This window comes from Microcebus murinus, chromosome 22 (assembly GCF_040939455.1).
Source record: "Microcebus murinus isolate Inina chromosome 22, M.murinus_Inina_mat1.0, whole genome shotgun sequence".
NCBI classification, from domain to species: Eukaryota; Metazoa; Chordata; class Mammalia; order Primates; family Cheirogaleidae; genus Microcebus; species Microcebus murinus.
This window is the reverse complement of record NC_134125.1, coordinates 8,172,205-8,184,505: the sequence shown is the minus strand read 5'-3', so window position 1 is coordinate 8,184,505 and position 12,301 is coordinate 8,172,205. Positions and strand designations below refer to the sequence as shown.

General features: G+C 39.4%; 1 protein-coding gene across 1 annotated transcript in view; it reads left to right on the top strand.

Moving 5' to 3' along the window:
* Window positions 1-12,301, top strand: part of NAA25 (N-alpha-acetyltransferase 25, NatB auxiliary subunit) — a 65,415-nt gene that overhangs the window by 29,334 nt on the left and 23,780 nt on the right. The window contains exons 12-15 of the mRNA XM_075996569.1: window positions 5,015-5,222; window positions 6,080-6,169; window positions 8,273-8,453; window positions 10,174-10,273. Coding sequence (XP_075852684.1) covers window positions 5,015-5,222; window positions 6,080-6,169; window positions 8,273-8,453; window positions 10,174-10,273 — 579 coding nt within the window. The remainder of the gene's footprint in view (window positions 1-5,014; window positions 5,223-6,079; window positions 6,170-8,272; window positions 8,454-10,173; window positions 10,274-12,301) is intronic.

The window sequence follows — 12,301 nt, the reverse complement described above, 5'->3', positions numbered from 1 at the left end:
CATAGTGGGAGTAAATCCCTGACAGATGATTGGATTCTCTTTTTTTGTACATTTTATTTTGAGATAATTGTAGATTTACCTACAGTTGGAAGAAAATAAACAGATCACATATACCCTTCCTCCATTTAGCTCCAGTTTTTTCTTTTTTTTTTCCTATTGGCTGGCTGTGATAGCTCCAGTTTTATCTTGCATAGCTGTTGTATAATATTATAATTAGGAAACGGATACTGATACAATCTACTGATCTTATTCAGATTTCACCAGTTTTACATGCACTCATCTCATTTGTGTGTGGCATGTGTATATTTAGTGCAGTATGTAGTGCACAGATTCATGTGACTACCACCATAGTCAAGATACAGAACAGTCTCACCACCAGAATGCCACATACTATCCTTTTTTTTTTTTTTTTTTTGAGACAGAGTCTTACTCTGTTACCCCAGCTAGAATGCAGTGGTATCATCACAGCTCACAGCAACCTCAGACTCCTGGGCTCAAGCGATCCTCCTGCCTCAGCCTCCCGAGTAGGTGGGACAACAGCTGTGCACCACTGAGCCCAGCCCAAGTACTATGCTTTTATACCCATAACCATCTCCCTGCACCTTCCCTCCTGTATCTCTGTCTCCAGGCAAAGACTACTGTTTTCCATCCATTTCTATGTGTAACCTTTGAAATCATCTGTTTTCACTGAGCATAATTCCCTGGAGAGTCATCCATGTTGTTGCATGTATCAGTTCATTTCTTTTTCTTTTTCTTTTTCTTTCTTTTTTTTGTTTTTTGGTGTTTTTTTTTTTTTTTTTTTTTGAGACAAAGTCTCGCTTTGTTGCCCAGGCTAGAGTGAGTGCCGTGGCGTCAGCCTAGCTCACAGCAACCTGAAACTCCTGGGCCCAAGCAATCCTTCTGCCTCCGCCTCCCGAGTAGCTGGGACTATAGGCATGCACCACCATGCCCGGTTAATTTTTATGTATTTTTAGTTGTCCAGCTAATTTTTTTCTTTTTTAGTAGAGATGGGGTCTTGCTCCTGCTTAGGCTGGTCTCAAACTCCTGAGCTCAAATGATCACCCAACTTGGCACTACTAGAGTGCTAGGATTACAGGCATGAGCCACCGTCCCTAGCCAGTTCATTTCTTTTTATTTTCAAATAGTATTCTATGGTGTGACTGTACCATGATTTCTTTAACCAATCACTTGTGGTAGAACATCTGGGTGTTTCCACTTTTTCGCTATTACAGATAAAGCTGCTATGAACATTTGTGTGCAGGTTTATTGTGTGAAGGTAAGTCTTTATTATTCTGGGAGAAATACCCAGTAGTGCAATTGTTGGATCTTAGGGTAGCTGTATGTTTAGTTTTTTATGAAATGGCCAAACTGTTTCCCATTTTAAATTCCCACAAGCAGTATATGAGTGATCCAGTTTTTCTGTATCCTTACCAGCATTTGGTGTTGTCCCTATTTTTGTTTTAGCCATTCTGATAGGTGTGTAATACTTCATGTGTGTATTTGCCATCTGTATATCCTCTTCAGTGAAATGCCTCTCTGTATCTTTTGCTCATTTTTTAATTGATTTGCTTTTTGCTGTTGATTTTTTTTTTTTTTTTTTTTTTGAGAGAGAGTCTCACTCTTGCATGGACTAGAGTGCTGTGGCATCAGCTTAGCTCACAGCAACCTCAGACTCCTGGGCTCAAGCCATCCTCCTGCTTCAGCCTCCTGAGTAGCGGGACTACAGGCATGCACTAGCATGCCCGGCTAATTTTTTCTATATATATTAGTTGGCCAATTAATATCTTTCTATTTATAGTAGAGACGGGGTCTTGCTCTTGCTCAGGCTGGTTTTGAACTCCTGACCTTACAAGCGTGAGCCACCACACTCGGCCTTGCTGTTGACTTTTGAGAGTTCTTTATATATTCTAGATACAAGTCCTTTGTCAGATATGTGTTTTCAGATATTTTCTCTTAGTCTGTAGCTGGTCCTTGCATCCTCTTAACGAGGTCCATTGCAGCACAAAGAATTACATTTTGATGGACTCTGGTGGGCTCTCTTTTCTTTAATATACTGAAAACTATAACAGTTAATCACTAATCGTTTCAAACCATGATTTATGCCTGCTGAAGCATTCTAATACTGAAAAAAGTTTTTAAAAAATAAGCTTTATTTTTGAATATTTTTAGATTTACAGAAGAAAGTTTTAAAGATAGTACAGAGAATTATCAGGTACACTTTAATCAACTTCCCCTAATGTTAACATCTTAAATTACCATGGTACATTCTTCAAGCTAAGAAACTAACATTGGTACATACATGCGTATCAGCGTCTAAACTTTATTTGGAGTTCCCCAGTTTTTCCATTAATGTTCTTTTTCTGTTGTGGGATCCAATCCAGGCTACCAGATTGTACTGGGTTGTCATGCATTGGGAGTTTTACATGTGAATGAATCAATGTAAAATCAGTTATATATTAGGATGGAGAACCATATTTTTAGATTCCTTATCCACAGCAACATGTATTGGGTCAGATTGCTCACCCATCATTGGGAACTTCTTACCCCATTCCACATGAAAAGTTTTTAGTGCTTAACCCAGTGTATCCTTGGTAATGGGCATTTGGAGTACTCTATCCATTGGAAGAATCGTGTGCCTGAGGTGGGATAGAGCACCAAGGAAAATAGTGGCATGTATAAAGAAGGTTGGTGACTTTGTTCTACTTTACTCATAAACAACTCTGTAATTAGTGAAGGTTGGAAGTCTTTTTGTCACAGAGTCTCTCGTCACAATCTGTTCTCTTAGAATGCCTTCTGTCTTCTCCATGTGAAATGACCGGAGCACACTGGGAGCACAGTGGAGATGACTAGTGTGTTTTTTTCCTTGTGTTTTGGTGACTGCATCTTTTTTTTTTTTTTTTTTTTTTTTTGAGTCAAAATCTCACTCTGTTGCCCGGGCTAGAGTACCATAACATCAACCTAGCTCACAGTAACCTCAAACTCCTGGGCTCAAGGGATCCTACTGCCTCAGCCTCCCGAGTAGCTGAGGCTACAGGCATGTACCACCATGCCTCGCTAATTTTTTTCCTCTATATTTTTAGTCAGCCAATTAATTTCTTTATTTTCAGTAGAGACGGGGTCTCACTCTTGCTCAGGCTGGTTTCGAACTCCTGACCTTGAGTGATCTGCCCGCCTCAGCCTCCCAGAGAGCTAGGATTACAGGCGTGAGCCACCGCGCCTGGCCAACTTTTTTTTTTTTGACACAGAGTCTTGCTCTGTTGCCCTGGGTAGAGTGCAGTGGTGTCATCTTACCTCATCTGCAACCTTAAACTCCTGGGCTCAAGCTATCTTCTTGCCTCAGCGTCCTAAGTAGCTGGGGTTACAGGCTCATGCCATGTCACCTTGCTAATATTTCTAGTTTTAGTAGAGACACGGGGTCTTACTCTTGTTCAGGGTACTCTGGAACTCCTGAGCTCAAGCGATCTTCCTGCCTCTGCCTCCCAGAGTGCTAGATTATACAAATGTGAGCCTAGCTTCTTCACATATTCTTGATCTTTGTGGGTTTGTTCCGTATAGATCTTAAAGGATTTTATAAGTGAGTGAAAATATGCATGTGTTTAATCAACATATACCTGAAACTGCTTTTTTTTTTCTTTTTAATTCTTAACCATATATAAATAATTAACACTTTAAGGCAAGATGTTACCATTGGGAGAAATTGGATGAATGGTCTTATGGGATCTCTTTGTGTTATTTCTTATACCTGAGTGTGAATCTGTAATTATCTCAAAAAGGAAAGTTTAATTAAAATTTAAGGTCACTGACATGAGATAATCATTTCTTTCAATATATAAACTTCCCTTTAAGAATTTATTTTGTGTATCAAGATAATTGAAGGTTTTTACATTTTTACAGATTTTTGGCAATTTGCTCTTCTACAGTCATTCGTTTTTTGTTTGTTTGTTTGTTTTTTTGAGACAGAGTCTCGCTTTGTTGCCCAGACTAGAGTGAGTGCCATGGCATCAGCCTCGCTCACAGCACAGTCTTTCTGATAAAATGTTTTCATTACCACAGTGGGTATTTTGTTAGTATGCTATACTTTATGAAACATTTTCACAAATTTTAAAATCTTTCAGTGCCTATAGTACATGGTATTGACAAAAAGTTTTGTTTTGTTTTGTTTTTGAGACAGAGCCTCGCTTTGTTGCCCAGGTTAGAATGAGTGCCATGGCGTCAGCCTAGCTCACAGCAACCTCTAACTCCTGGACTCCAGCAATCCTGCTGCCTCAGCCTCCCAAGTAGCTGGGACTACAGGCATGCGCCACCATGCCCAGCTAATTTTTTCTATATATATTAGTTGGCTGATTAATTTCTTTCTATTTATAGTAGAGACGGCGTCTCGCTCTTGTTTAGGCTGGTTTTGAACTCCTGACCTCGAGCAATCCGCCCGCCTAGGCTTCCCAGAGTGCTAGGATTACAGGCGTGAGCCACCACGCCCAGCCACAAAAAGAGTTTTGATCAGCAATGAACAAGTGTGCTGGTTTCACTGGAGCCTCACCAGCATTATATGCTATCACAGACTTATTTTTTTGAGACAGTCCTGCTTCGTCACCCAGACTAGAGTGCTATGGTATCAACCAGCTAACAGCAACCTGAAACTCCTGAATTTAAGCAGTCCTCCTGCCTCAGCTTCCGAGTAGCTGGGACCACAGGCACACACCACCACGCCCAACTAATTTTCTATTTTTTGTAGATATAGGGTTTCATCCTTGCTTAGGCTGGTCTCGAGCACCTGAACTCAAGTTATCCTTCCTACCTCAGCCTCTCAGAGTGCTAGAATTATAGGTGTGAGGCACTGTGCCCAGCCTGTCACAGATATTTTTGTTTTTAGCTATTTGGGTAAATAGCAAATGATATACTAAAGGAATTTTAATTTTTTGTTCCTTGATTGTCTTTTTCTAGACCAGATCAATTTCTGTTAATTATGGAAGATTTGTGTTTTGAGACCTATGCTCTTTTTTCCTCCACTTTACAGTTTATTAATCAGTTACTTGGAGTTGTTCCTTTGTCAACACCAACAGAAGATAAGCTGGCACTACCTGCTGACATCAGAGCTCTGCAGCAACATCTGTGTGTGATGCAGCTGACAAGGTTACTTGGCTTGTATCACACCATGGATAAAAGTCAGAAATTGAGTGTGGTCAGAGAACTGATATTAAGATACCAGCATGGACTGGAGTTTGGTGAGCAACCATTCCAAATGTACAGTAGTTCCCTTATCGGCTAAGACTTAGAAGTCAGTTTTTAAGACACCCTTAGCATCCTGTTTCAATGTGTTTGGTAAGGAGAATATTTTGTCAAGTGGGAAGACCATCCAAGCAGTGTGATGAAAAGCCTTTCTTAAGCTTTGAGTTAAATAATTGTAGTCAGTTTCCAGTAATCCATATTACTTCCTGATTGGATGAGCTTAGTCTTTATTGTATTTGGGCATAGTTTGTAAGTTGCATAGTTTATTATAATTGTCACATTTTTCTGCTCATAGGCCTTAATAGTCTTATTAATAATATATAGACTGTGTTAGTGAACAAAAGGAATATTGTAGATTGTAAGATATTTAGTTTAGAAGTAGATGATCTTCAGATTGGCCTGGCTTTTGCTGGATATATGTGATAAAAATCTGAATTGTCTAACTATATTCTAAAAAACTAGATGAAGTAAGGAGCATAATATTTATTTATTTATACATGGCACTTGGCTTATGTTCTTTTCTTCACCTAAAACCTCCTTCCAAATCTATTGCTCTTCCTTTGGGACCATCATGGATACTGCGTCTGCTCTGGAACGTTAACTTTGGTTCCAGCTGACTGTGGTCTCATTTGGTTCTGAACCCTTTTGATTCATGGCTACATATATATATATATATATATATATATATATATATATATATATATATATATATATATAGGTGTTTTTAAAATCTTATTCTTAATTTCTTTTCCTTTTCCCCTTCTCCTTCCTGTCACTTTTCTGCTTTAAAAAACTTCTTTGTGGCAGTAATAGCTGAACAAATGTTAAAATTCATATGATTTTCCCCCCATAGGGAAATCCTGTTTGAAAACAGAATTACAATTTTCTGACTATTACTGTCTCCTTGCTGTCCATGTGCTTATTGATATATGGAGAGAAACAGGTAAGCAGCAGTGATTTCAATTGAACTTTTAATTGTAAATACTATGTCCTTTCCTTAGATTAATTATGTAATCCATTAATTTGATTTATACTTTTAGGAGTTTCTTCCTTTCCCTTTTTCCAGGTTGCTTCTAGAAGAACCCAAGTCTCCAATTTATCCCCCTCCCTGTGATCAGGGTAATCTTAAATCAATAGATATTTGTTCTGTTTTTTACTGTTTCTGAATAATGAGTGATGACTATAAAAAACCTATTATAAAGCTATAACACTTCAAGTATAATGAAACTGATTCATAAATAGATGTATAGGCTATGGAACCGAATAGCCCCTTTTATTGACTTTAAAAATTTTATATGCAGGAGAATGCATTCTTTTTGGAATACAGTTCTGAGTAGTTCATTTAAGACAAAAGTATAATACATGGTAAAGGAAGCATTATGAGTTACTGAGGAAGAGAGGGATGCTTAAGCAAATGGGATTGCCTTTTTTGCGGGGGTCTTTCTCCTGACATTTTCTCTTATTAGCAGTTTTGGGTAAAAAAAATTAACTTTAGGTACTTATGCATTACTCAGAAATGCAGAAAGGTATTTGTGATTATGCTGCTAATTTAAAACAGAGAGTAAAAGATGTTATGTTGTTATGCCTATACTATAAAATTTAGTTAGAAAAAGTATGTCTCAAAAGAACTCATCAACCCTCGATGCACTTTGATTTGATGGAGAATTTGCATAGTTATTATAAAATTTCATAAAATAAGGCCGGGCATGGTGGCTCACGTCTATAATCCTAGTACTCTGGGAAGCTGAGGAGGGAGGATCATTTGAGCTCAGGGGTTTGAGACCAACCTGAGCAAGAGCGAGACCCCATCTCTACTGAAAAGTAGAAAGAAATTAGCTGGACAACTAAAATATGTATGTGTGTGTGTGTATATATATATATTAGCCAGGCATGGTGGCACTTACCTGTAGTTCCAGTTACTCTGAGGCTGAGGCAGGAGGATCGCTTGAGCCCAGGAGTTTGAGGATGCCGTGAGCTAGGCTGATGCCAGGCACTCTAGCCGAGGCAACAGAGTGAGACTGTCTCAAAAAAAAAAAAAATTTATAAAGTAAAAAAATAATAAGTATCTTCATACATATTGGTTTAATAGTTCGGAAAGAAGTGCAACCTATTTTTTAGACTTCTTATAAAGATCTAATCTCTGTAATTGTCAATCTGTTTCTTTGACTCTTTTTTTTTTGAAAAAAAGAAAAAGACTGTTGATGTATGTAACCTTTTGAAATTTGGTAGTTCAAAAATGTGTATCATTTTAGTTTGATTATTAATCAGCAATTTTTATTTATTTATATATTTATTTTTTTGAGACAGAGTCTCACTCTGTTGCCCAAGCTAGAGTGCCATGGTGTCAGCCTAGTTCACAGCAAGCTCAACTCCTGGGCTCAAGCAATCCTGCTGCCTCAGCCTCCCGAGTAGCTGGGACTACAGCCATGCGCCACCATGCCCAGCTAAATTTTTCTATATATTTTAAGATGGCCAATTAATTTCTTTCTATTTTTAGTAGAGATGGGGTCTTGCTCTTGCTCAGGCTGGTTTCGAACTCCTTACCTTTAGGGATCCTCCCGCTTCGGCCTCCCAGAGTGCTAGGATAATAGGTGTGAGCCACCGCACCTGGCCAACAATTTTTTAGAAATATCCCATTTGACACTCTGTTGGTAGAGCTACATTTGAGGGAAAAAAAAGATGTCTATAGAGAACATCTATCTCTGGGGTCTCACAGAAAAAATCTTGCATGGGAAAAGTTGGTGGACTCCAGTGCTCTTTCAGAGTTCATCTCTTTGTAATTCTGTGAGATTCTATAACTTGCCCCCATATGACCTGGCCACTTACAATTAGTTTTGCAGAAGGCGTATTTAATAACTGACTTAACTGTTGAGAGAGACTGTTAGTTAGGGAAATTCTCTATTTTGGTTATAGTTGTATATCTAAAATTTGTTCTCTGTCATCTAAACTCATTTATAAAATAGTTAAGGGAGGTGATGATGTCAATAAGATTTTGTTTGTAAAGAAACCTCCATTTGCAGTGGATAATGCTGTATTTTGGTTCTAGGTGACGAGACTGCTGTGTGGCAGGCCCTGACTTTGCTGGAAGAAGGATTAACCCATAGCCCTTCCAATGCTCAATTCAAATTGCTGCTTGTTCGAATCTACTGTATGCTGGGTGCATTTGAACCAGTAGTGGATCTTTACTCCAGCCTTGATGCTAAGCATATCCAGCACGATACCATTGGGTTGGTAGTATATACTCTGAATAATGAACAGCCAGCTGCACCAATGTGGAATATGCATACGTAGGACTCTTCACTTTTAGATTTTAGCAATAAAATTATTCCTGCCATTAAGCTTTTTAGATTAAATAATCACCCATTATGACTTATTGCAAAGCAGAAAGAATTTTATATCTCCTAGCATTTTGTGGTAATTTAAAAATTTGCACAATGTTTTCCCTATAAATGGCAAACAGCTATATACTTTGAAACCTTACTCTTGGCATTCATATTTTTGAATTCTTTTTTTTTTTTTTTTTGAGACAGAGTCTCGCTTTGTTGCCCAGGCAAGAGTGAGTGCTGTGGCATCAGCCTAGCTCACAGCAACCTCAATCTCCTGGGCTCAAGCGATCCTCCTGCCTCAGCCTCCCGAGTAGATGGGACTACAGGCATGAGCCACCATGCCCAGCTGATTTTTTCTATATGTATTAGTTGGCCAATTAATTTCTTTCTATTTATAGTAGAGACGGGGTCTCGCTCTTGCTCAGGCTGGTTTCGAACTCCTGACCTTGAGCGATCCTCCAGCCTCGGCCTCCCAGAGTGCTAGGATTACAGGTGTGAGCCACTGCGCCTGGCCAGTATTTTTGAATTCTTTACTTCTGCCTTGCCGTTGGTGTTTTTTTGTGTTTTTTTTTGAGACAGAGTCTTGCTTTGTTGCCCAGGCTAGAGTGAGTGCCATGGCGTCAGCCTAGCTCACAGCAACCTCAAACTCCCAGGCTCAAGCGATCCTACTGCCTCAGCTTCCCGAGTAGCTGGGACTACAGGCATGCACCACTATGCCCAGCTAATTTTTTCTGCATATTTTAGTTGGCCAATTAATTTCTTTCTATTTATAGTAGAGACGGGGTCTCGCTCTTGCTCAGGCTTGTTTTGAACTCCTGACCTTGAGTGATCTGCCCGCGTTGGCCTCCCAGAGAGCTAGGATTATAGGCGTGAGCCACCGTGCCCGGCCTTGCCGATGGTGTTGACACATGTATTTTGTTTGTTGACCTCAGAGATACTTTTGACTACTCTTTGTGATTATTTAAGGCCATTTTTTCTGTTCCCTATGGTGCTATTTTAGGAAGACAGTATATAACATAACTTTTATGTTCCATCGATCATCAGAGTGTAAGAAGGCATGGCATAGAACTTTAGGTCTCCCACAAAATGAATTAACTTTGCTGTTTTTGTTTTCTTTTTTTTTGGGAGACAGAGTCTCACTTTGTTGCCCAGGCTAGAGTGAGTGCCGTGGCGTCAGCCTAGCTCACAGCAATCTCTAACTCCTGGGCTCAAGCAATCCTGCTGCCTCAGCCTCCAGAGTAGCTGGGACTATAGGCATGCGCCACCATGCCCGGCTAATTTTTTCTCTATATATTAGTTGGCCAATTAATTTCTTTCTGTTTATAGTGGAGACGGGGTCTTGCTCTTGCTCAGGCTGGTTTTGAACTCCTGACCTAAAGCAATCTGGCTGCCTCGGCCTCCCAGAGTGCTAGGATTACAGGCCTGAGCCACTGTGCCTGGCCTCTTTTTTTTTTTTTTTTTAATTTGATTCTGTGAATTAGATCTTTTCTATGGCAAGATGTTTTACTTTTTCCTTATGTCTAGCTATTTCTTTTCCAGGTGTATTTGAAGTGTAGTATTTGATACTAGAGGTGGGTAAATAATAACAACGTAATTTTTTTTTTCTTTCCTTTCAATCTAGTTATCTTTTGACCCGATATGCGGAATCTCTAGGTCAGTATGCTGCTGCGTCCCAGTCCTGTAACTTCGCACTCAGGTTTTTCCACTCCAACCAGAAAGATGTAAGTGAAAAACCATTTTCTTACTATGGTCTTGCCTGCTGACTGCACAGAATTCAGAGAGTGCGTTACCTCATGTCACAAGTGCACATGTTGAGGTGCACCATGCTGTACTACGAAGTGCCCTTAGGCCACAGCTTACTGTCCAAGGCTGTTAGGGAGAGGTAAAGAATTATTTGTGTTTGTTAGAATTTGTGTGTTTAGTAGAATCTTTGGAACAGTTGCATTTAAAACTGGGTATTAACAGACTAGGAAGTGTTATGCTTCTTAGATGTATCTTTTGATCTCTAGGAGACTTTTCCTAGGATATGAGAAATAGCCCTGAAGAGTTTATAGCCTGGGGGCCGGGCGTGGTGGCTCATGCCTGTAATCCTAGCACTCTGGGAGGCCTTGGCAGGCAGATTGCTCGAGGTCAGAAGTTCAAAACCAGCCTGAGCAAGAGCAAGACCCGTCTCTACTATAAATAGAAAGAAATTAATTGGCCAACTAATATATATAGAAAAAATTAGCCGGGCATGGTGGCGCATGCCTGTAGTCCCAGCTACTCGGGAGGCTGAGGCAGAAGGATCGCTTCAGCCCAGGAGTTTTGAGGTTGCTGTGAGCTAGGCTGATGCCATGGCACTCACTCTAGCCTGGGCAACAAAGCCAGACTCTGTCTCAAAAAATAAAAAAAGAGTTTATAGCCTGGTATGCCATATGTGATTCTGTGATAAGAGCTGCTCTCTGTTACATTTATTTAATCCTGACATTTATATTTACTGTGCCCTTTGCCAACAGTTAGTACACTTATATTTTCTAGAAAATTAAATTACATTCCAGGATATTTAGGTCAATAATATATTTTTTACAGTAGCAACAAATAAGATAGAGTACACATATTTTCTAGAAAATTAACATTACAGAAAATTTGGGTCAATAGTACAGTTTTTAAAGTAGCAACAAATAAGATAGAGTGTCTCTGTGCCATAATGAAAGGATGGGATTTGCACCATATTTTTCACTGCAGACTTGGACTTCATTTACTAGTTAAGTAGAAATTTTGTGTGTGTGTGTGTGGAAAAACCATATGGTCTGTACTCAATCAACCACACAAAATTACCCAAGGAGTATGGAGAGAAGGCATATCTTTATTGTGGTCCCTGCCCACTTGGTTCTCGTTACTTCTAAGATTCATTGCCTGGAATTTGGCCATGCCAGATATCTGCCTGTAGCTTTCCATTCTCGTGGTTTACCAACTACTAAGGAACTTAGGAAAGGAATTGGTATCTTGGATTCTTGGCAAGCACTCATGAGGATTTTTTTTTAAATCCCTCTTATAACAGCTATGGCTAATCTATCTTCCATCTAATTCTTTATGAGTGTATTAAATAGAAGGCAGGGCAGAAATATTTCTGCAGGATAGAATATAGGTTTGTTGTTTTCAGCTTATGATAATTATGTTTTGACAAGCTTCGGGAAGTGGCCTAGAGGGCTGGAATAGCAAAGGGTGGCTCTAAGCAGGTGGAAAGCTTCTTGTGTTTAGATGGTGTGCTTTGTACCATCAGTTGGTTTTTAGCCCTGCATCTCCTCCCCCAAGTCTTCCTTTTTTCCTGCAATAAGAGATATCTCTGTTTAGATCTTATTTTGGGGCACAGCTTTTGATCAGGGAGAGAAGGAAGTGTGGGTATCAGTATCTGAGCATGCTGTTCAGAAGGTGCTGGCCTGGCTTAGCGGTCAGAAGAGTATCTGTAGGACATTGCATTTCCAAGATCTAGCATGAGTGGGCAATTGAGTTATAAATCTGTGAGTTTTCACTATGTGTTCAAGTATCTGTGCTTGCCCTCTTCTGTTTTCAAGATGTTTCAGTAAAAATATCAAACAAATTTATTTCCTTAAGTCTCATTATTTTGGCTTTTATTTCTGTATTTATAAAGAGAAGATTAAAGAAACATTTGATTGACTGAAGAATCCTTTTCAAAGCTTTGTTTCTCAAATAGCTTTGACATAGTGTCAGTAAATAAGAGATTAATTCAAGTCTGGTGGTTGGTTTTC